Below are 25,740 nucleotides of genomic sequence, written 5' to 3'. Positions count from 1 at the left end.
GGTAGCCTTCCACAAGCTTCCCACAATAAGTTGGGTGAATTTTGTCCCATTCCTCCTGACAGAGCTGGTGTAACTGAGTCAGGTTTGTAGGCCTCCTTGCTCGCACACGCCTTTTCCGTTCTGCCCACACATTTTCTATGGGATTGAGGTCAGGACTTTGTGATGACCACTACAATACCTTGACTTTGTTGTCCTTAAGTCATTTTGCCACAACTTTGGAAGAATGCTTGGGGTCATTGTCCATTTGGAAGACCCATTTGCTACCAAGCTTTCACTTCCTGACTGTTGTCTTGAGATGTTGCTTCAATATATCCACATCATTTTCCTCCTCATGATGCCATCTAATTTGTGAAGTGCACCAGTCCCTCCTACAGCAAAGCACCCCCACAACATGATGCTCCCATCCCTGTGCTTCACGGTTGGGATGGTGTTCTTCAGCTTGCCTCCCCCTTTTCCTCCAAACATAATGATGGTCATTATGGCCAAACAGTTCTATTTTTGTTTCATTAGACCAGAGGACATTTCTCCAAAAAGTACGATCTTTGTCCCCATGTGCAGATGCAAAGTCTGGCTTCTTTAATGTCCGTTTTTGAGCAGTGGCTTCTTCCTTGCTGAGCGGCCTTTCAGGTTATGTCGATATAAGACTCATTTTACTGTGGATATAGATACTTTTGTACCTGTTTCCTCCAGCATCTTCACAAGGTCCTTTGCTGTTGTTCTGGGATTGATTTGCACTTTTCGCACCAAAGTACGTTAATCTCTAGGAGACAGAACGTGTCTCCTTCCTGAGCGGTGTGATGGCTGCGTGGCCCCATGGTGTTTATACTTGCGTACTATTGTTTGTACAGATGAACGTGGTACCTTCAGGCGTAGCAGATATAGGTCTGTAGCAGTTTGGTTCTAGAGTGTCACCCCAAGTGTATGTAAATTCCGACTTCAACTGTATGTATATAGGGCAGCAGCCTCTAAGGTGTAGGGTTGCGTAACCGGGTGGAAGGCGGCTAGTGATGGCTATTTAACAGTCTAATGGCCTTAAGATAGAAGCTGTTTTTCAGTCTCTCGGTCCCAGCTTTGATGCACCTGTACTGACCTCGCCTTCTGGATGATAGCGGGGTGAACAGGCCGTGGCTCGGGGGGTTGATGTCCTTGATGATTATTTTGGCCTTCCTGTGACATTGGGTGCTGAAGGTGTCCTGGAGGGCAGGTAGTTTGCCCCCGGGTGGTGCGTTGGGCAGACCGTGCCACCCTCTGGGGAGCCCTGCGGTTGCGGACGGTGCAGTTGCAGTATCAGGCGGTGATACAGCCCGACAGGATGCTCTCAATTGTGCATCTGTAAAAGTTTGTGAGGGTTTTAAGGACAAGCCAAATTTCTACAGCCTCCTGAGGTTGAATATGAAACTACTATGACAAGGCGTTTTGGCTGATCCAAATGTGGTATTAGGTTGGGTGGAAAAGATGTTGGGTACTGTTAAATCGGTGAAGGTAACCTGAAGTGGACTTGTGATGTTTGTTTGTGTTTCTTCCGCCCAGAGGGAGTGGGCGCTCTGTGCCTTTTGAGTTTTGAATCAGAGTCTTTACCCGACAAAGTCATGTTGGGATATTTCAGTTATCCTGTTAGATCTTTAGTGCAAAATCCACTGCTGTGTTTCAGGTGCTACGTTTATGGTCATGTTGCAGCAGTGTTTAGGAGGGAGATTACAAGATGTGAGAAGTGTGCAGGAGGGCATGAGACAAAGGATTGTGTAGTTTCAGTGGTAAAAGTTGTGTGTCAACTGTAGGGGTTCCCATGTTGCTGGAGATCGGAAGTGCAGGTGTTGTATGCCGAGGCAGTGAAGAAAGTAGAGGAAGACGGGTCAAGGGTGAGTTATCCTGAGAGGATCCCTCTGAGTAGTAGATTTGTGCCAGCACAGAGGGATAGGCCTATGAGTTATATATGCTTCAGTAAGGTTAGCTTCTTAGCGTTCATTCTGTAGCAATGGTTATCAACTGTACCGCAGAAATGGAAAGTAAATCACAGAAAATAGATGTTGTTGTGGCCGCAGCTGAGAGGTACTTGGGTGTACTAGATTTGACTTCAGAGGAGTTACAGGGTGTGCTGACTGGTGGTGTCCCGTCCTTCCAGGTGGTTGGCCTGGGGTAGGATCAGATTAAATTAGTGGAATAAGGTGGTGGGTTTTAATGAGTGTAGGGTTAGTTGGTAGGGTTATTAAAAATATATGTTTTATTACATTTTTCCCGTTTGCCCTTTTCCCATGATGTATTGGAACGTGTAATGGATTTATACTATAGTTCAGTTGGGGGCAGTAATGCAACATATTGGATGCCAACCGCCATTAAACCTGATCTAAGAAGAAGATCACAGCATCGAGTCACCCCACGACACAGAAAACGGATCAGACCCTAAAATACACGCACTAAAAACACACATGGATCTATAGGAACGAGTATATCGGTGAATACAGCAAAATTAGACGCGCCTGACTATTACCACAAGGTTACACACAGCCGTAGTTTATGCTAGGTTATGTATGCAGGGAGAATTGCAGTTGCTGCGTTGAAGTGAAACATTTTATGGAGGCTTAGAAGGACGCGGGGGAGCGAGGAGCCGAAGTGGGGAAACTGGAGATTGCTACAACGTACTGGAAACAGTACAGCTTCTGCTGGCTACGAGTGACCCACGCGCACGGGACGGGGTGGAAACATGGCCGCGAATGGCAACAATTTAACATCTGGGATGGGAGAAATTATCCAACTGAACGTTGGTGGGACACGGTATTACATATTTTAAATAGATCAATTCAGTCTAAAAGAACTGTCAATGTGCTCTCAGGGAGGGCAGGATAGTATTGACAGACTCGAACAGACAGACGGCTTGGTCGTTTCTTTTTAGGTTGATATGATGTCGCAGACGATAACATGGAATTCGGGCTGCGATAAATGCACGAAAAGCACGCAACACACGCGGCCGCATTGTCAAGGCGTGTTTACATTGTTGCAAAACGTAATCTTAGGAGATGTCTGGACAATGTGTAGTACATTGCCCGAATTATTGACGGTGTTCCAGTCACATATGTGTTAGTTATGTGTGTATTGATCTGTAACATGATACAACCTTGGCTTGGACATAGGAATACAATATGTGGTGATACACAAGCCCCGATGTACGATATCTCTCTTCGGTTGAATATGATGAAAAACGTGAAAACCTATGAGAATTCATGAAATATATTATTGTACAATACAATCTACAGTCATTGAATCTCATTCATTTTGCGTTGTCATGATATGTCTGAGTCGGTCTGATCGTCTCCCTCAGGTTCAGCACCTCTAGACAGACTCTCATGTGGATCCCAGACTCTTTCTTTTCAAGGTGGGCCAATCTACACATCTCTTTATCTCTGCTAAAATGTGATCTGGCTACAGCTCTGGAAAGGTTACCCAGTTCACTTCATGTTTATCTCCCAGCGAATCAATATTGATAATGTACAGTGTATCAAACAGCTTTAGGACTACAGGATTCCCCCACAGTTGAGAGAAAGCCAGAGTGAAAGCTGAGATGAGCTTTTTATGGCTAACTAGAGCAAGAGGTTAAGTGTGTGTATGTGCCTGTGTGTATGTGCCTGTGTGTGTTTCAGTTTGCTGAGTGGGACAATATCATCTCTACTGGATGAAACTGGAGCTGTGAGTCTTTCTATTACACAAACAAACATGTTTCAATGGTTTTTGGACAGGGGACTAAACATTCCACAGATGAACTCTCTTATGCTCTTTTATACAGTGATATTACTGTATATGTAAACTGTACCAATGGTATTTACCCCCCCCCCCCCAAAAAAAAAACATGACTTCTAAATGTCCCTCTTGTCCTGTAGATATTTATTGACAGGGACCCAACAGCCTTTGCGCCCATCTTGAATTTCCTTCGAACCAAAGAGTTAGACTTAAGGTAAGAATACCTGACCCTCCTTACATACAGGGTCAATATGTATATAGTCTACATTATGGGGAAGCATATTGGGCCAGGTTAGGTCTTGACTGATGTTCTCTTCTCTTCGTAGGGGGGTAAACATTAACATTCTCCGCCATGAAGCTGAGTTTTATGGGATAACGCCATTAGGTATGGCCTCCATGCACTAAATTGAATAATTACTATGCTACTTTCTGGTATTACTAGTATTACTATGGTATTACATAGTTATTTATTTGCTATATTTCTCACTTAATGTGTTGAGCTAATCTGTGAAAATAATAATCACTTTATAGTTTTCCCTTGTCCACTTACCTATTAGCTATCAGATACAGTATACCTACCTATGTAAAATATACAATATAAAACTACTTTCTGACACGAAGTGCTGATTTGGTGGCATAATTATGTTTGGTTTCTGAAGTATTTCTGAATATCTGCCTCTTGTGTTGTGGTGGCTGTCTTCAGTGAGGAGGTTGCTGCTGTGTGAGGAAATAGAACGTTCATCCTGTGGCAGTGTTCTGTTCCATGGATACCTTCCCCCTCCAGGTACTGTATTCCCACAACTCCTCTTACCTGGAATTCTGTCCTCTGGCACAGGTGAATCACAGGACATTGTACTCTATTCCTCTGTTTGTTTACAAGGGAAATATAAGTGCTCTAGTGACGCCCTTTCTAGTGTTAGTTTTGTCTTTGTACTTTTGGTATTTTTGACATTTCTAAAATGTGTTAGTAATGTAGAATTTGATGTATTATTTCATGAGTTAGTTGGTTGATTGGTGGATTAAAGAATGTGCTTCTCCCACAGCTCTCCCAGCCCGTAACTCCAGTCCTACCCCTGCAGCCTCTGGCCTTGCCGCTGAGGATCGGCCTGGTCCTAGCGGAGCAGAGGGGGGGTTCCCCCAAACCTGTCCCCCCCACCCCTCCCTTCCCGGACCCCCTGGAGCCGAGGTGGCACACAGACTGGGTAAGCAGGGAGGCAGTTAAGGGTTAAAAAACAAGGGTGTGTGTAATGAGGCATGGAGCTGGGCTGTTCGTCTCCCCAGACTCATTAGAACACTGTGTGCTTGTTTAACGACCAATCAGAATACTCAGTCCTACCATTGGTCAGGAGATGGGCAGTGTGTGTGTGTGCCAGGGTTTCCGTTAGCCTGTAATAGCCGGCTTTTGTCCTCCCAAACTTTTTTTAGAAAAGCCGATAAATAAAATTGCCGCGAAATAATGCTTTTTAGCCTATTCACTGATGCAAATACCAGTCGATGGAAATACATTTGACTAGTCATGCTTATCGGTCTATAGGTCATTTGCATAATTTTATGAAATTAAATTGGCTATATTAGTATATTTGTTATTTATCTTATCACACATGTACAGCATACAAATGCAGAGCCTTTGAATAGAAAATCTGTCAGACAACGCAGAGCTGCTGCTGCAGCATCTTGTGGTGCTTTCAACACAACTGGGAAAATACGAGGTCAAATCATGATGTCGGTGATCTTCAGTTCGGAAAGTCAGAGCTCTAGAAAGAGGCCAGAGTTTCCGAGTTGAAATTAGTTCAGAAAGTCAGAGCTCTAGAAAGAGGCCAGAGTTTCCGAGTTGGAATTAGTTCAGAAAGTCAGAGCTCTAGAAAGAGGCCAGAGTTTCCGAGTTGAAATTAGTTCAGAAAGTCAGAGCTCTAGAAAGAGGCCAGAGTTTCCGAGTTGTAATTAGTTCAGAAAGTCAGAGCTCTAGAAAGAGGCCAGAGTTTCCGAGTTGAAATTAGTTCAGAAAGTCAGAGCTCTAGAAAGAGGCCAGAGTTTCCGAGTTGGAATTAGTTCAGAAAGTCAGAGCTCTAGAAAGAGGCCAGAGTTTCCGAGTTGAAATTAGTTCAGAAAGTCAGAGCTCTAGAAAGAGGCCAGAGTTTCCGAGTTGAAATTAGTTCAGAAAGTCAGAGCTCTAGAAAGAGGCCAGAGTTTCCGAGTTGAAATTAGTTCAGAAAGTCAGAGCTCTAGAAAGAGGCCAGAGTTTACGAGTTGAAATTAGTTCAGAAAGTCAGAGCTCTAGAAAGAGGCCAGAGTTTCCTAGTTGGAATTAGTTCAGAAAGTCAGAGCTCTAGAAAGAGGCCAGAGTTTCCGAGTTGAAATTAGTTCAGAAAGTCAGAGCTCTAGAAAGAGGCCAGAGTTTCCGAGTTGGAATTCTAAGTTGGATGACCGTTCAAAAATATTTTTTCCATTCAGAGTTTTTTTTTTTCTTTTCTCAGTTGTCTTGAACGCTCGGAGTCTGAAATGTACGAGTTCCCAGTTTTGAACGCGGCATCAATCGGCAATTGAAGGCAGGCTTCATCAGCGCGTCACACACCACTTTACAATGTGCTGGAGGCAGTATGCATTTTGAAAACATACACTTAATTGTTTGAAACCTGAATGTTTTAATAGAGTATTATGAGGCATGTCTTACCTTGCTTCAAAGTAGCCTATTAGATCTCCTCTTTCTACATTTCTAACAAATATTTTAATCTCTGTCACATGAAACCGCTCGCATGTGCAGTGCCCTTTTGACAACCACGTTGTCCCGCTAATTGCATTATGGAACGAACATTCACGCGTAACCTCCTGCCTTGTGTGCATTGCTGCGCTTATAATGTGAATAAATAATAGTTTATCAACATTTGAAGCTAAAAGGTCTGATCTGTTGCATCAGACTCATTGCTTTTAAAGTTGAAGTTATTTTTAGTTTATGAGCCTGTCACGACTTCCGCGGCTCCTCTCCTTGTTCGGGCGGCGATCGACGTCACCGGCTTTCTAGCCATCGCCGCTCCATTTATCATATATCCATTTGTTTTGTCTTGTTCCATACACACCTGGTTTTCATTCCATAATCACACTGCATGTATTTAGTCCCCTGTTCCCCTCCGTGTCTTTGTGTGTAATTGTTTATTGTTATGTGGATTTTGTCAGGCGCCATACTTTTGTTATGTTCCGTGTTTTTGGCACGTTTATGTTGTTATGTGCTGTCATTTTTGGACTGGAATTAAAGCTCTCCTGCACCTGACTTCGCCTCCCGTACACACCCCTAACACCTACTGGTTGTATGAATTTGGGATCCGTCTATAACTGTCCCAGGGTCTGTTTGGAATAGGCTATTTCTTTCTTAAAAAAGCTGACCAATAGAATAGGTAGCCTAAACTTTTCTACTATAGGAGATTGACATAAGATAGTGATTTTGCTACTTGTCTTGTTGGCTGAGAAAAAGCATATGTGGATAGTTATTCTAACATGTTCAAAGTGCACATCAGAATTAGGTAAGGACCGCATATCATTACATCCTAGACTTGCATGTTCTGTTAATATGAATTTACATATTCTAAATGTGATTTACATCATTCTTCGCACTGTGGGTGGACACCTTAATCAGGTTACGCATCCAATGCGTATGGGTCTGGTCAATTTCTCAAATGTCCAGTAAATTAAAAAGGTGCCTGCAAATGTCCGCCGCCACATTTTCCTAACGGAAACCTTGGTGTGTGCATGTTTGTGTGTGGCTGCCTTGCAGCTGGAGTTAACATGAGCTGACACAGTCTGGATGGGGGTAAGAAGCACCAGAGTTAAAAGCTCCCAGTTAGCCTAGTTCTGAGATTTTGTGTGTGTGTGTGTGTGTGTGTGTGTGTGTGTGTGTGTGTGTGTGTGTGTGTGTGTGTGTGTGTGTGTGTGTGTGTGTGTGTGTGTGTGTGTGTGTGTGTGTTAGAGCCACAGCCGGTTTAAGCTGGTCAGAGACCATGACAGGGCTCTTAGTGTAGTATGCACAGAGCTAAATTATTCTATGAATTATATTGATGACAACATTTTGTTGGCACCCTCACCCAAATACATTGTACATGGTCATGTACAGACTTTTAAAAATCACATTGCATTTGTAAGCACGATTGCGCAATCATGGTAATGTTCAGCGCATGTCTAGCATAAAAAGTAGGGGAAAATGGTACCAGCACCGGCCTACCCAAACCAGGTAACTGACAAAATAAAGCAACACCATTCTTCCATGTGAAATTCCATCATTTGGTGTTTTATTGAAGGTGGTGGAAAATGCTGTCTCAGGCGTCGTGACAGATGATTTACATCACTTTCATGCTCATCAAACATTCAGTGACCACTCGTGCGGGACATTGTCATTCTGTGGGGGCATAGCCATGGTAGCCAAAATAATGACCTGCCTAGCATTTTTATACTTGATTCTAAGCATGATGGGATGATATTTTCACCTGTGTGAAAGCACCTGCTTTCAATATACTTTGCATTAATGTACAGTTACAATGTACAGTTACCTGTACATTGTACAGCACTGTGTGTGTCCAGGCAGTTAGTCAAGTACTATGGAAAGTACTATGTTATGTTTCCAGGTGCTGTGGTGGATCCTAGGAAGGTGCTGATTGTAGCTGGACATCATAACTGGATCGTAGTGGCTTATGCACACTTTGTCATCTGTTACAGGTAACTCTGGCATTAGTAGTTGGATCCATCGACTCAGTTGATATTATTGATAGATTATACTCATAAATCTTGAGTGTGTGTACTAACGTGTGTGTATTCTCCACTCCAGGATAAAGGAGTCGTCAGGGTGGCAGCAGGTGTTTTCTAGCCCCTATCTGGACTGGTCCATTGAGAGAATCGCTCTCAACGCCAAGGTACTGTTATACTGCTATAATCACAATGGATTGTCCTGAAAGTTGCGTTATCTATCATATGTATTGTTTTTAAGGTGGTAGGCGGTCCCCATGGCGATAAGGACAAGATGGTGGCAGCCGCCTCCGATAGCAACATCATCCTCTGGAGCATCCAGGACGGAGGGAGCGGCAATGAGATAGGTGGGGGGGTGTGTTTTGAGAGATTGTCTGTGAAAGAGAGACATGTTTGTGTGTGTGTTATTGACTCACTCTATCCCCTCCTCTCTCTATCTCTATCTATCTCTCGCGCTCTCGCTCTCTCTCTCTAGGTGTGTTTAGTCTGGGTGTACCAGTAGATCATCTGTTCTTCATTGGGAACCAGCTAGTGGCCACCAGTCACACGGGGAAGGTGGGGGTCTGGAACGCTGTCACACAGCACTGGCAGGTAGTAATACATAGGGTGTGTGTGGCTGTGTGTCATTGAAAGTGGGTATGTATGTGTTTGACAGTGTGTGTATGAGAAAGGGAGAGAGTTTAACCCTTTATTTTCTCTCCATCAGGTGCAAGATGTAGTTCCCATCACCAGCTGTGACACAGCTGGCTCCTTCCTGCTTCTGGGCTGCAACAACGGATCCATCTACTATATAGGTACAAACACACACACACAGTTCATTTAGGAAGTGGAATTGGATTTTTCGTTTACTTCCTGAATTGAAATGGAATTGACCCCAGCCCTTCTTGGTGTCATATGTGTTTCCTCTCTCTCTCTCTCTCTCTCTCACTCACACTCACTCACACACTCACTCACTCACTCACTCACTCACTCACTCACTCACTCACTCACTCACTCACTCACTCACTCACTCACTCACTCACTCACTCACTCTCACACTCACTCACTCACACACTCTCTCTCTCACTCACACTCACTCACTCACTCTCTCTCACTCACACTCACTCACACTCACTCACTCACTCTCTCTCACTCACTCACTCACTCACTCACTCACTCACTCACTCACTCTCTCTCTCTCTCTCTCTCTCTCTCTCTCTCTCCTCTCTCTCTCTCTCACTCACTCACTCACTCACTCACTCACTCACTCACTCACTCACTCACTCACTCACTCACTCACTCACTCACTCACTCACTCACTCACTCACTCACTCACTCACTCACTCACTCACTCAGATATGCAGAAGTTTCCTTTGAGGATGAAGGATAATGATCTGTTGGTGACAGAACTGTACCACGACCCATCTAACGATGCCATAACTGCCCTCAGTGTCTACTTCACACCCAAGACCAGTGAGTACATACACAGACAAACACACTCTCAAACACGCATGCGTACATGCATGCACACACACCAACAAAGACTGAAATATATTATTTGAGTTCAGCCTTTCTTAGCAATGATCTTTTGTATTCTCTCTCTTTCTATGCACAGTGTTGTAATAATGTGCAAATAGTTGAAGTACAAACAGTACTTTGTTTTCGGTGAAGGAGCGCCATTAATATTTTTTTTATGCCATAATTCCTCAAAGTTTGTAGGCTACTGCCAGGTGTAGCCTACTGACAGGTGTGCCTACTGCCAGGTGTAGCCTACTGACAGGTGTAGCCTACTGACAGGTGTGCCTACTGCCAGGTATAGCCTACTGCCAGGTGTAGCCTACTGACAGGTGTAGCCTACTGCCAGGTATAGCCTACTGCCAGGTGTAGCCTACTGACAGGTATAGCCTACTGCCAGGTGTAGCCTACTGACAGGTGTAGCCTACTGACAGGTGTGCCTACTGCCAGGTGTAGCCTACTGACAGGTGTAGCCTACTGACAGGTATAGCCTACTGCCAGGTGTAGCCTACTGACAGGTATAGCCTACTGCCAGGTGTGCCTACTGCCATGTGTAGCCTACTGCCAGGTGTAGCCTACTGACAGGTGTAGCCTACTGCCAGGTATAGCCTACTGACAGGTGTAGCCTACTGACAGGTGTAGCCTACTGCCAGGTGTAGCCTACTGCCAGGTAGGCTACACTTCTTGAATTAGTATTTTGTGAGCGAATTAAAGCAGACGGTGTTAACAAACTATTAGCCTTTCTTGTATTTTGTTTCAGTCAGTGCATATATCCTGCCTAGTGGCACGTGTCGTTGAGAGGATTTTTTGGGGACTATTCAGCATCAGATTAGAAATGATTGAGGAGGTATTTTTGGTGTAACATATTATAAGACTACTATGCTACAGTGCATTTGGAAAGTATTCAGACCCCTTGACTTTTTCCACATTTTCTTACGTTACAACCTTATTCTAAAATGGATTAAATCGTTTTTTCCCCTCATCAATCTAAACACAATACCGCATAATGACAAAGGAAAACCAGTTTTTAGACATTTTTGCTAATAAAAACGGAAATATCACATTTACATAAGTATTCAGACCCTTTACTCAGTACTTTGTTGAAGCACCTTTGTCAGCGATTACAGCCTTGAGTCTTCTTGGGTATGACCCTACAAGCTTGGCACACCTGTATTTGGGGAGTTTCTCCCATTCTTCTCTGCAGATGCTCTCAAGTTCTGTCAGGTTGGATGGGTAGCATCGCTGCACAGCTATTTTCAGTTCTGCCCAGAGATGTTCGATTGGGTTCAAGTCTGGGCTCTGGCTGGGCCACTCAAGGACAGTCAGACTTGTCCCGAAGCCACTCCTGCGTTGTCTTGGCTGTGTGCTTAGGTTCATTGTCCTGTTGGAAGGTGAACTTTTGCCCCAGTCTGAGGTCCTGAGCGCTCTGGAGCAGGTTTTCATCAAGGATCTCTTTGTACATTGCTCCGAATATTGTTTCTCATGGTCTGAGAGTCCTTTAAGTGCCTTTTGGCAAACTCCAAGCGGGCTGTCGTGCCTTTTAGTGAGGAGTGGCTTCCATCTAGCCACTCTACCATAAAGGCCTGATTGGTGGAGTGCTGCAGAGATGGTTGTCTTTCTGGAAGGCTCTCCCATCTCCACAGAGAAACTCTGGAGCTCTCTGAGTGACCATCAGGTTCATGTTCACCTCCCTGACCAAGGCCCTTCTCCCCCGATTGCTCAGTTTGGCCGGGTGACCAGCTCTAGGCAGAGTCTTGGTGGTTCCAAACTTCTTCCAATTAAAATGATTGAGGCCACTGTGTTTTTGGGGACCTTCAATGCTGCAGACATTTTTTGGTACCCTTCCCTAGATCTGTGCTTAGACACAATCCTGTCTCGGAGCTCTATGGACATTTCCTTCGATCTCATGGCTTGGTTTTTGCTCTGACATGCACTTTCAACCATGGGACCTTATATAGACAGGTGTGTGCCTTTCCAAATCATGTCCAATCAATTGTATTTACCACAGGTGGACTCCAATCAAGTTGTAGAAACATCTCAAGGATGATCAATGGAAACAGGATGCACCTGAGCTCTATTTTGAGTCTCATACCAAAGGTTATGAATACTTATGTAAATAAGGTATTTCTTTTTTTTTTGCTAAAAAATCTAAAAACCCGTTTTGTCGATTGATGAGGAAAATATGTATTTCATCCATTTGAGAACAAGACTAATGTAACAATGTGGAAAAAGTCAAGGGGTCTGAATACTTTCCCAAGGCACTGTATGCTATTATATTCAGTTCTGTTATGTAAAATACTAATGAATCATTGTGATCTTGTGAGACATTGATTCAGCTCTGATTTAACTTTACTAAACAAGCACCATTGTGAGAAGTGATAATCTTCTATTTGTTATAATAATAAGTGATTTTACATTTGTCATTTAGCGGACGCTCTTATCCGGATCGACTTACAGGAACAATTAGGGTTAAGTGCCTCGATCTAGGGAACATTAACAGGTTTTTCACGTACTGGTCCAACGTTCTTAACCGCTAGAATATCTGCTGCCCTAGTGATAAGTAGGACTATTAGGCGTAGGAAACAGATATTGATGAGGGTTATTTTAATTGATTTGAGCATCCTTCGAATCTTGGTGCAGAAAGGACAGCACAGTAACTAAGTGGTCACATATCGGTCTGGGTTCCACTGCGCAACAGGGCGTCCGTGGAGTTCTCTTAAGGATCGGACCTTTTTTTTTTCAATTTTCGCCAAAAATGACATACCCAAATCTAACTGCCTGTAGCTCAGGTCCAGAAGCAAGGATATGCATATTCTTGGTACCATTTGAAAGGAAACACTTTGAAGTTTGTGGAAATGTGAAAGGAATGTAGGAGAATATAACACATTAGATCTGGTACAAGATAATACAAAGAAAAAAAAAACATTTTTTTGTATTTTCTTTGTACCACCATCTTTGAAATGCAAGAGAAAGGCCATAATGTATTATTCCAGCCCAGGTGCAATTTAGATTTTGGCCACTATTTGGCAGCAGTGTATGTGCAACGTTTTAGACTGATCCAATGAACCATTCCATTTCTATTAAAAATGTTGTCAAGACTGCCCAAATGTGCCTAATTTGTTTATTAATAACTTTTCATGTTCAAAACTGTGTACTCTCCTCAAACAATAGCATGGTATTCTTTCACTGTAATAGCTACTGTAAACTGGACAGTGCAGTTAGATTAACAAGAATTTAAGCTTTCCGCCAATATCAGATATGTCTATGTCCTGGGAAATGTTGTTGTTACTTACAACCTCATACTAATCGCATTAGCCTACGTTAGCTCAACTGTCCCGCAGGGGACCCACTAATCCTGAAGAAGTATTTAAGAACTTGGGTTCTAGATCTCCTTGGTGTGATGATTAGGTTCATTCGGTGGATCAGTTTGTGTGCATATGCATTTGAGGTGGTATTTTTCTGTAAACTAAGCACTCGGACAGTAGGGCGAGTTCAAGTGCGCCGTACATGAGCCCCAAGTCCATAACAAGCCGTTTTAGCCAGGGACAAATTAATACAGTGGTTCAAGCTGCTCTCAATCATCAAAATACACCAAATAGCATAATTTAGCCACAGAAGATCAATAGTTTCCAAAAAATAACTGTGGGTTAATTTTTGATCACAAGCACAAACAGGTAACCGCCAAAATAAAAGAAACACCAACATAAAGTCTCTTAAAAGGGTGTTTTGCCACCACGAGCAAATTTATTGAAAAATTAAATACAGAAATCTATACTGAGCAAAAATATACATGCAACATGTAAAGTGTTGGTCCCATGTTTTATGAGCTGAAATAAAATGTATGAAATGTTCCAAATGCACAAAAAGCTTATTTCTCTCAAATGTACACACATTTGTTTACATCCATGTTAGTGTGCATTTCTCCTTTGCCAAGATAATCCATCCACCTGACAAGTGTGGCATATCAATTGGCATGCTGACTACAGGAATGTCCACCAGAGCTGTTGCCAGAGAAATGAATGTTAATTTCTCTACCATAAGCTGCATCTAACATCCTTTTAGAGAATTTGTCAGTACGTCCAACTGGCCTCACAACCACTGACCACGTGTAACCACGGCAGCCCAGGACCTCCACATCCGGCTTCTTCACCTGTGGGATCGTCTGAGACCAGCCACCCGGACAGCTGATGAAACTGAGGAGTATTTCTGTCTGTAATAAATCCCTTTTGTGGGGAAAAACTCATTCTGATTGGCTGGGCCTGGCTCCCCAGTGGGTGAGCCTGGCTCCCAAGTGGGTGGGCCTATGCCCTCCCAGACCCACCCATGTCTGTGAGATTAGATTGGGGACTAATGAATTTAAATTTAAATGAACTGTAACTCAGTGAAATTGTTGCGTTTATATTTTTGTACAGTGTAATTTACATAACTATTCACACCCCTGAGTCAATACGTTAGAATGACCTTGGGCAGCGATTACAGCTGTGAGTTTCTGGGTAAGACTCTAAGAGCTTTGCACACCTGGATTGTACAACATTTGCACATTTATTATTTTTTTAATTCTTCAAGCTCTGTCAAGTTGGTTGTTGATCATTGTTAGACAGCCATTTTCAAGTCTTGCCATAGAATTTCAAGCCTGTTTAGGTCAAAAGGGTAACTAGGCCACTTAGGAACATTCAAAGTCGTCTTGGTAAGCAACTCCAGTGTATATTTGGCCTTGTGTAATTGTCCCGCTGAAAGGTGAATTTGTCTCCCAATGTCTTTTGGAAAGCAGACTAAACCATGTGTTCCTCTAGGATATTACCTGTGCTTAGCTCTAATCCGTTTCATTTTATCCTAAAAAACTCCATAGTCCTTGCCGATATCAAGCATACCCATAACTTAACAGTGCATTCGGAAAGTATTCACGACAAAGTGAATTTCTTTGCGACATTTTTTGCAATATTACTTTAGTGCCTTATTGCAAACAGGATGCATGTTTTAGATCTTTTTTTGTACAGGCTTCCTTCTTTTCCCCCTGTCATTTAGGTTAGTTTTGTGGAGTAACTACAATGATGTTGTTGATCAATCCATCCTCAGTTTTCTCCTATCACAGCCATTAAACTCTGTAACTGTTTTAAAGGTGCACTATGCTGAAATCGCCATTTCCTGGTTGCTGAAATTAATAATATTTTGCCTAATTTCAGTTTGTGACAAAACAACCAGTCATTGGGAAGAGAATCATTGTACCATCTAAACCACTGTGAAATATATTTTTCATAACCAAAAATATTGTCTTTTCTGCTGTTTGAAGCTGGTGTACACTGAGTAAACCAAACATTCGGAACACCTTCTTAATATTGAATTGCACCCACCCCCCCTGGTGTTCTTAATGTTTTGTATGGGAGTTTATAAAAAAATATTATGTTTCTCTCTGCCTCTCTCTCTCTCTTCTCTCTCTAGGTGTGAGTGGTAACTGGATAGAGATAGCGTATGGGACCAGTTCTGGAGCAGTGAGGGTCATAGTCCAACACCCTGAGACAGTAGGCTCTGGACCTCAGCTCTTCCAGACATTTACTGTCCACCGCTCCCCTGTCACCAAGATCATGCTCTCTGAGAAACACCTTGTCTCAGGTAAGAAGGGACAAGGGAAATATTGTGATATATTTGAGCCGAGTTATTAGTGCTGAGTGATTACATTTTATTTTCTTTAATGTAGGTCTGTTTTTGAGGTCTGTTCGGTTTTGGTTCAATTATTACAAAAATAATCACGATTTTCGATTCGGTTTAGATAAAAAAATGTAAAACATAATTAAATGCACTATGCATTATGTGGGTTGAATGCTGTAACAACACAGAATAAAACAATGAATAAAAGTCCCATGGTAGTAGTGACTGCCCATTACTGTGTACACTTATTAACCATAATATATTCCCATTACTTAATAAAATATTTCAGTGGTGTATATTACATTTTGTTTTATTTGATGACTTTATTATTTAATTCAAACTCCTCATCTCTATAGAGATGCTGCCAATCAAAATCACTATTTTAGTTGTTCTTCAAAGTAAATAAGGCATACTTTTATGACTGCTATTTTATTTATCTATTTTATTTTACAAGGTAAGTTGACTGAGAACAAATTCTCATTTATAGCAACGACCTGGGGAATAGTTACAGGGATGAATGAGCCAATTGGAAGCTGGGGATGATTAGGTGGCCATGGAGGTATGAGGGCCAAATTGGGAATTTAGCCAGGACATCCGGGGTTAACACCCCTACTCTTACGATAAGTGCCATGGGATCTTTAGTGACCACAGAGAGTCAGGACACCCGTTTAACGTCCCATCCAAAAGATAGCACCCTACACAAGGCGATGTCCACAATCACTGTCCTGGGGAATTGGGATATTTTTTAGACCAGAGGAAAGAGTGCCTCCTACTGGCCCTCCAACACCACTTCCAGCAGCATCTGGTCTCCCATCCAGGGACTGACCAGGACCAACCCTGCTTAGCTTCAGAAGAAAGACATCAGTGGGATGCTGGGTGGTATGCTGTTGATAGGGTTCCATGTTGCATTAATATTTTTGTTTAGTATATTTTAAAATAAATAATTTACAGCCAATAATAAAGAGGAAAGACTGCAGTGGGATGCACTTAGATCATGTACAGTGTTTTCAGGTAAAAATACCTGGTGAAGCAACTGCTCTCTATGTATCCCCTTTTGATCTCGCATCCTTCTCTCTTCCGTTGCAGGCGTAAAATAAACACAGACCGGACACGTAGGCGCGCAATGGATTATGGTCATTGTAGTTGATTATCACATTTTCAACGCTAAACTATGTAGAATATTGGCCTGTTGGAAACTACAACTTCCTACTACATCGCACAGTTCGGGCACGATCTGATTTATCTCTAAAGAAACTGCAGCGCAATGTGCACATTGAGCTCACAGAAGAAGAAAAAAAGAACGAAATGAAATTCAAATAATTGAACCGTCATCGGTAAAATTACCAACATTTCAGTTAATCGCTCAGCACTAGTTATTATGGAAGCGGGATAAGAAAATAACAGTGATGATGATGATTATATGTCTGTATGTGTCCAGGGTGGGTCTGGCTCCAGGGTGGGTCTGGCTCCAGGGTGGGTCTGGCTCCAGGGTAGGTCTGGTTCCAGAGTGGGTCTGGCTGTGTTTCATATACATTGTGTGTCTCTCGTCTGTCTGTCCGTGGCTGTGTGTTTTGTCTCCTTTCAGTGTGTGCGGACAACAACCATGTGCGTACGTGGACAGTGACGCGGTTCCGAGGTATGATCTCCACGCAGCCTGGCTCCACCCCCCTTGCCTCCTTTAAGATCCTCTCACTGGAGGAGACTGAGAGCCACGGCAGCTACTCATCTGGCAACGACATTGGTGAGAGAGGGGGAGAGGGAGGGAAGGAGAAAGGGAATAGATATGGTAAATGGAAGGGGTGGATGGACAATTGTTAAAGTAAATCTAGAGCCCAGTATCCAGGGTGGGTCTAGAGCCCAGGATCCAGGGTGGGTCTAGAGCCCAGTATCCAGGGTGGGTCTAGAGCCCAGTATCCAGGGTGGGTCTAGAGCCCAGTATCAGGGGTGGGTCTAGAGCCCAGTATCCAGGGTGGGTCTAGAGCCCAGGATCCAGGGTGGGTCTAGAGCCCAGGATCCAGGGTGGGTCTAGAGCCCAGGATCCAGGGTGGGTCTAGAGCCCAGGATCCAGGGTGGGTCTAGAGCCCAGGATCCAGGGTGGGTTTAGAGCCCAGTATCCAGGGTGGGTCTAGAGCCCAGTATCCAGGGTGGGTCTAGAGCCCAGTATCCAGGGTGGGTCTAGAGCCCAGTATCCAGGGTGGGTCTAGAGCCCAGGATCCAAGGTGGGTCTAGAGCCCAGTATCCAGGGTGGGTCTAGAGCCCAGGATCCAGGGTGGGTCTAGAGCCCAGGATCCAGGGTGGGTCTAGAGCCCAGGATCCAGGGTGGGTCTAGAGCCCAGGATCCAGGGTGGGTCTAGAGCCCAGGATCCAGGGTGGGTTTAGAGCCCAGGATCCAGGGTGGGTCTAGAGACCAGGATCCAGGGTGGGTCTAGAGACCAGGATCCAGGGTGGGTCTAGAGACCAGTATCCAGGGTGGGTCTAGAGACCAGTATCCAGGGTGGGTCTAGAGCCCAGGATCCAGGGTGGGTCTAGAGCCCAGGATCCAGGGTGGGTCTAGAGCCCAGGATCCAGGGTGGGTCTAGAGCCCAGGATCCAGGGTGGGTTTAGAGCCCAGGATCCAGGGTGGGTCTAGAGCCCAGGATCCAGGGTGGGTCTAGAGCCCAGGATCCAGGGTGGGTTTAGAGCCCAGGATCCAGGGTGGGTCTAGAGCCCAGGATCCAGGGTGGGTCTAGAGCCCAGGATCCAGGGTGGGTCTAGAGCCCAGTATCCAGGGTGGTGTGGTCTCCCCTCAGGTCCATTTGGGGAGAGAGACGACCAGCAGGTGTTTATTCAGAAGGTCATCCCCATCACCAACAAGCTGTTTGTTCGCCTCTCCTCCACTGGGAAAAGGTATTACACATCAGTTATACACACATATCATGATGTCTAGCCTTGTCTGATAAACATGGTCATTTAGCACTTTCATCCAGCTCACAGTAAACACTTAAATTCACCAAATGTGGTCCAAGTAGACATACAACCTATAACCTAGGTATTGCTAGCACTATGCTCCAACCATAGAAATCCTATGAAATGACTATTCATTTACTATTACTATGGTATTGTAATTCATTTACTATTACTATGGTATTGTAATTCATTTACTATTACTATGGTATTGTAATTCATTTACTATTACTATGGTATTGTAATTAATTTACTATTACTATGGTATTGTAATTCATTTACTATTACTATGGTATTGTAATTCATTTACTATGGTATTGTAATTCATTTTGTATTACTATGGTATTGTAATTCATTTACTATAACTATGGTATTGTAATTCATTTACTATTACTATGGTATTGCAATTCATTTACTATTACTATGGTATTGCAATTCATTTACTATTACTATGGTATTGTAATTCATTTACTGTTACTATGGTATTGTAATTCATTTACTATTACTATGGTATTGCAATTCATTTACTATTACTATGGTATTGTAATTCATTTACTGTTACTATGGTATTGTAATTCATTTTGTATTACTATGGTATTGTAATTCATTTACTGTTACTATGGTATTGTAATTCATTTACTGTTACTATGGTATTGTAATTCATTTACTGTTACTATGGTATTGCAATTCATTTACTGTTACTATGGTATTGCAATTCATTTACTGTTACTATGGTATTGCAATTCATTTACTGTTACTATGGTATTGCAATTCATTTACTGTTACTATGGTATTGCAATTCATTTACTATTACTATGGTATTGTAATTCATTTACTATAACTATGGTATTGTAATTCATTTACTATTACTATGGTATTGTAATTCATTTACTATTACTATGGTATTGCAATTCATTTACTATAACTATGGTATTGCAATTCATTTACTATTACTATGGTATTGTAATTCATTTACTATAACTATGGCTCCAACACACTGAGCTACCGGAACTGTGGCTGCTCTGTTCTGGTCTGAATGCAGTCAGTTCCAGTCTGATGTGGTCTGTCCTGCTTGTCCCCACAAGGATCTGTGAGGTGGCGGCAGTGGATGGGACCACCATCTCGTGTTTCACGGTTAGGGAGTGTGAGGGTTCTAGCAGGATGGGTTCTAGACCCAGGAGGTACCTGTTCACGGGCCATGGCAATGGCAGCATTCAGATGTGGGACCTCACCACTGCTATGGACACTGCCAACAAGGGAGAGGAGAAGAAGAAAGATGGTAAGGATTGTGTGTGTGTGTAGTGGAAAGGTGTGTGTCTGTGTGAAAAGATAACAAATCATTTGTATAGGAACATTATGCATCTGAGGGCATTGTACATATCCATGGCTTGTAGTCTGTTTATTATCTATCCTGTTGCCTAGTCACTTTACCCCTACCTCAATTACCTCGTACCCCTGCACATCGACTCAGTACCTGTACCCCATGTATATAGTGAAGATATCGCTACTCATTGTGTATTTATTCCTCGTATTATTATTTTTCTATATTTTTCTCTCTGCATTTGACAGATAACATTTGATTTGATTAGTCATTGACACTGTTTTCACATGTAGTTTGACACTGATCAATTATAATGTGTTTGATTGACAGAGGTGGGCGGGCCAACAGAAGAGGAGCTGCTTCAGCTATTGGACCAGTGTGACCTCAGCACCTCCCGCTGTGCCACGCCCAACATCAGCCCGGCCCCCTCGGTGCTGCAGCCCAGCCGTCTCCGAGAGTCCTGCTCCAGGTCAGTCTCTACACCCCTGAGTCTGACTCTTTATGTTGTGCACGTTTGTCTGTCTACTGTGTCTTTTTCATGCTGTCTATATCTATTTCTCTGACCCCCGTTGTCTTTCTCTCTCCAGCCTCCAGCTGCAGGCCCAGGAGCCCATTCCAGAGACGGCCACCTACGGAGCTCTGCGACCCTACAGAGAGAGCCCACTGCTGGCCCGAGCCCGGCGCACAGAGTCCTTCCACAACTACAAAGACTTCCAGAACTTCTCCCTAGGGAAAGGCCTGCTGGAGAGCCCTGAACAGGCTCCAGGACAGGGGGCATGCCCAGGTACAGAAGCCAGAACCCGGTCGCTGTGTGAGGCTGGGGGAGAGGAGGTGGAGAGGAGGGGCTCTGCCATGGAGCTCTGGGCTAGCCGAACCACTAACGCCGCTTACGCTAATGTTGTTGCTAACGTTGCTGTGGTCACAGATGCCGATGCAGCTGAGGGTATTACAGAATCGCCACGGCAACTGCCTGAGAGCCCTGGTGGAGACGTTCGTCGAAGGGTCCAATCGGAGGAGGAGGAGTGGGCGGGGCTTGGATCTGGGGCGGATGCTAGGTCTGAGGTGAGGAGGAAGGCAGGGTTTGAGGGGGGGGTGTTTCTGGGCAGGAAGAGGGCACCTCCCGTCCCCCAGCTCTCCTCGCTGTCCTCAGGGGTGTCTGAGGGGGGATGCAGTGACTCCTCCTCCACCGCCTCCCCCTCCCCCACTAAGCTGGCCTCCACTTCCCCCCGACGCAGGAAGTGCAGCGAGCCGGCCAATCAGGACAGCAGCCTGTGAGTGAAGGACAGCTCTGATGCAGACACGCCCCTTGTGTCTGTCAGTCAACAGCTTCAGGTAGAAGTTACCCCCGTAAACACTGATCTAGGACCAGCCAACCCTCCACAACCCTAACCATTAGGAGGAACTGGCCTTAGATCAGTGTCTATGGGCAACTTCATCTCACAGGCAACACTCATGTATGACATCTCAAAAGAAAGCCCTATATTCTCAGTCAAGAGGAAGAAACTTGACGCAGCCTAAGGATCATGACTTTAACCCTTTATATATCTCCATCATTGCTAGTATCTGGTAGCTACACAATTAATAATAATAAATCCTTTGGTGGGTGCTTATATTTGTTCTAACGTCATACATGTACAAGTGTGTATTAATACTTGTGTGTGAATTGGACATGTGTTTTTTGCATATCCCAACTCTCCGGGAGACACCCTTGGAGTGTGGGGTCACGGCCAGGATGCACCTCCAATGTTTGTTCCAATAGGCCCTCATGACATCATTCAGACTTTTTGTGTTGGATGCATGTAGTTTACCGACTGTTAACACAAAGTGCTACATACGTTTATTTCCCCCTTGTGGTTGTGGTCACTTTCCCCAAACTCATAGTTTGGGTTCACAGATAGTGAACCGTCACACAGTCATGCTGTTCTACCAGGCAGTGGCCATGTGTGTTGTGTTTTAGACATGAATGAATTCACCACTACACAGTAAATCACTTTATCTGTACTTCTTTATCGAAACAGACTGACGTCTCATGCTGAAGATCAATGTGACTTTCCATGGTATTGTTTCTTTAAATGTAAGGAGGATTACATTTTGTAGTGCCTTCTTTGACATTAGCCATAATCTAAGTATCCCCTGTGATGGAGAGAGGATCTAGAGTCTTAAGGGCTAGATTCAATCAGATTGGCAGCCGCATAGCGTTGTTTTGGAGATGTCGGAGGTGGAACTGCGTTAGAGCTGTCAAATCCACAAGAGGCTCGTTGCGTTACCTGCAATTGGATGCAACGAAACCGCACCAGACTATAATCCCAACAAATCCCATGCGGCCGCGTTAAAGTTCAAACACTCAAATTAGACTGGTGGGCATAAATCCTCCATCAAATGAACATGAAAACATGCATCAGCCTCACATCAATGACATCATTATTTTTAACATGATAGAAGCCTGCACTTTCTGGTGCCGTTTTGAACCTTTAACACAAAGAGAAAATAAGGAAGGACATTGATGTGTGACAGGAGCATCCTCTCACCGATATGCCAGCTCATACCGCTGGTACACCTCCAACACATTCGGGCCGTATCACAACCGGCCGTGATTGGGAGTCCCATAGGGCGGCGCACAATTGGCCCAGCGTCGTCCGGGTTTGACCAGTGTAGGCTGTCATTGTAAATAAGAATTTGTTCTTGACTGACTTGCCTAGTTAAATAAAGGTTAAATAAAAATCTGCTATGTGGTTGTCGGCAAACGCTGGTTAAAGCTCCATCTGAATGGATCCAGGCCTTAGACCAAAGGTTGTACTTCTGACTGTCCAGTTGTCACAGGTTGGATAGCTGCTATTATTGTCACTCCTGTCACCCAACGATAGCTTTCAGATGGAGAAAGAGAATAGGGGGAGAGAGAGAGAGCAAGAGTTATCAATGGAGATCATCCTTCAGTTCCCTTCCTAAGACATCCTCTACCCCATCACTAGACCAGACCTGGGTCAAGTACATTCAACTTGAGGTGCGCTTGATTTAGCTTGTCCACTACAATGGAATAGTTCCAAAAGTACAAACTCTGCCCAACACTCTAAATCAAGAGCACCCCTTGTATTTGAATGTACTGTATTTGACCCAGGTCTGTTTTAGACAGATGTTCAATAAGAGATGGAATGTTCAACAAAGATGTACTTTTAAATAATATGCAACCTGATTATACAGAATATGAAGAGTATACCTACAAAATCCAAACTATAAATATATATATGTAACCATACTGATGCATTTAATATATATGTAACTATCTACATATTTGCTGTTGTTTGCGACGTCTGTTTGTTCTCATATAATCTATATTGATATGAATCATATTTTATCGTACCTAAATTGCATTTGCACTCGCACTATGGAGACTAAATGATGAAGTAACATTTTATTTGGTATGAGATGATTTTTAGCCCTTTGAGGAATAAAGCCAGTCCCTCTGTGTCTAAGGCCTGGATTTATTCTGATCCACGTTAGATCCGCCTTATAGCGCGATTTGACATTTAAAGGTAATTTCCTATTGAGCCGACATATGCAGCGTTTACCGTGAATGGGGTTTCTGCGAAAGTGGGAACATTGCCTTTAAAAGTTGTATGGGGGCGATCAGATTGAATCTATTTGAAAGCTTTATGGGGGCGATCAGATTGAATCTATTTGAAAGTTGTATGGGGGCGATCAGATGGAATCTATTTGAAAGTTGTATCGGGGCGATCAGATTGAATCTATTTGAAAGTTGTATGGGGGCGATCAGATTGAATCTATTTGAAAGTTGTATGGGGGCAATCAGATTGAATCTATTTGAAAGTTGTATGGGGGAGATCAGATGGAATCTATTTGAAAGTTGTATGGGGCGATCAGATTGAATCTATTTGAAAGTTGTATAGAGGAGATCAGATTGAATCTAGGCCTAAACTACATCTCTTCTCATATTTACACTTTCACTCCAGCCAGATAATAAAGAAAATAAATAGATCTATTTATGTTGCTCGTTATAACATTTTGTATAACACTGTATGTACAAACACATTATTATGTAGCTGTATATAGTATGTATCAGTGCTTACTGACCTATGGTAATGTACTAATCTGTTATTCACCTGTTGGCACTGCTGTTGTGTCTGAGATGACTAGACAGGATGAAGTCTAAAGACTGGACCTATTTATAACCCTATGGTTCAGCTTGGGTTTAGCTGGCTAGTAGTATTCACACTAACCTGGTAACCTTGTATTGTAAAGCTGGGTATAATAGGGGTGCAGGCTTTTGCTCCATCCAGCAATAGCAAACTTGATTGACTCATAGGGATAGATTCAATCAGTTTTGCCTTAACGGCATAGCGGTTTCATTGTTTTTATTTAGGCAATGTTGGAGGTGTCGAATTAGTAAATGGCTCCCGGTGTTCTACATATCACGGACATTGCCATTGGGTGCGCCGAGTCGCATTAGTAATAATCCCATGCAGCCTTGTTAATCAAATCAAATCAAATCAAATTTATTTATATAGCCCTTCGTACATCAGCTGATATCTCAAAGTGCTGTACAGAAACCCAGCCTAAAACAGCAAGCAATGCATGTGAAAGAAGCATGGTGGCTAGGAAAAACTCCCTAGGAAAAACTCCCTAGAAAGGCCAAAAACCTAGGAAGAAACCTAGAGAGGAACCAGGCTATGAGGGGTGGCCAGTCCTCTTCTGGCTGTGCCGGGTGGATATTATAACAGAACATGGTCAAGATGCTAAAATGTTCATAAATGACCAGCATGGTCAAATAATAATAATCATAGTAGTTGTCGAGGGTGCAACAAGCACGTCCGGTGAACAGGTCAGGGTTCCATAGCCGCAGGCAGAACAGTTGAAACTGGAGCAGCAGCACGGCCAGGTGGACTGGGGACAGCAAGGAGTCATCATGCCAGGTAGTCCTGAGGCATGGTCCTAGGGCTCAGGTCCTCCGAGAGAAAGAAAGAGAGAAAGAGAGAATTAGAGAGAGCATATTTAAATTCACACAGGACACCGGATAAGACAAGAGAAATACTCCAGATGTAACAGACTGACCCTAGCCCCCCGACACATAAACTACTGCAGCATAAATACTGGAGGCTGAGACAGGAGTGGTCAGGAGACACTGTGGCCCCATCCGATGAAACCCCCGGACAGGGCCAAACAGGCAGGATATAACCCCACCCACTTTGCCAAAGCACAGCCCCCACACCACTAGAGGGATGTCTCCAACCACCAACTTATCGTCCTAAGACAAGGCCGAGTATAGCCCACAAAGATCTCCGCCATGGCTCAACCCAAGGGGGGGGGGGGGGGCGCCAACCCAGACAGGAAGACCACGTCAGTGACTCAGCCCACTCAAGTGACGCACCCCTCCCATGGACGGCATGGAAGAACACCAGTACGCCAGTGACTCAGCCCCTGTAATAGGGTTAGAGGCAGAGAATCCCAGTGGAGAGAGGGGAACCGGCAAGGCAGAGACAGCAAGGGCGGTTCGTTGCTCCAGCCTTTCCGTTCACCTTCACACTCCTGGGCCAGAATATACTTAATCATAGGACCTACTGAAGAGATAAGTCTTAAGTAAAGACTTAAAGGTTGAGACTGAGTCTGCGTCTCTCACATGGGTAGGCAGACCATTCCATAAAAATGGAGCTCTATAGGAGAAAGCCCTACCTCCAGCCGTTTGCTTAGAAATTCTAGGGACAATTAGGAGGCCTGCGTCTTGTGACCGTAGCGTACGTGTAGGTATGTACGGCAGGACCAAATCGGAAAGATAGGTAGGAGCAAGCCCATGTAATGCTTTGTAGGTTAGCAGTAAAACCTTGAAATCAGCCCTTGCCTTAACAGGAAGCCAGTGTAGGGAG

The 25,740-nt window shown here is 43.8% G+C and overlaps 1 protein-coding gene across 2 annotated transcripts; it reads left to right on the top strand.

Moving 5' to 3' along the window:
* Positions 1–2,322: 2,322 nt before the first annotated feature.
* kctd3 (potassium channel tetramerization domain containing 3) lies at positions 2,323–23,861 on the top strand. 2 transcript variants are annotated; one of them, XM_014144313.3, is made up of 20 exons: positions 2,323–2,772; positions 3,317–3,370; positions 3,636–3,681; positions 3,873–3,946; positions 4,059–4,117; positions 4,436–4,516; positions 4,776–4,934; positions 8,343–8,433; positions 8,543–8,627; positions 8,702–8,807; positions 8,936–9,051; positions 9,167–9,254; positions 9,796–9,912; positions 15,394–15,564; positions 17,186–17,341; positions 18,390–18,486; positions 19,629–19,822; positions 20,195–20,333; positions 20,452–20,648; positions 20,790–23,861. In XM_014144313.3, the coding sequence occupies exons 1-20, from the start codon at positions 2,702–2,704 to the stop codon at positions 21,137–21,139; spliced, it is 2,451 nt and encodes an 816-aa protein (XP_013999788.2). In that variant the 5' UTR covers positions 2,323–2,701; the 3' UTR covers positions 21,140–23,861. The 2 variants fall into 2 exon arrangements, with proteins under 2 accessions (XP_013999788.2, XP_013999725.3); XM_014144250.3 differs by having other exon boundaries at positions 20,452–23,861.
* Positions 23,862–25,740: the final 1,879 nt, after the last annotated feature.

Source organism: Salmo salar, chromosome 01 (assembly GCF_965601325.2).
Source record: "Salmo salar chromosome 01, fSalSal1, whole genome shotgun sequence".
In the NCBI taxonomy this organism is placed as follows: domain Eukaryota; kingdom Metazoa; phylum Chordata; class Actinopteri; order Salmoniformes; family Salmonidae; genus Salmo; species Salmo salar.
This window is presented reverse-complemented; position numbering and strand designations above follow the sequence as displayed.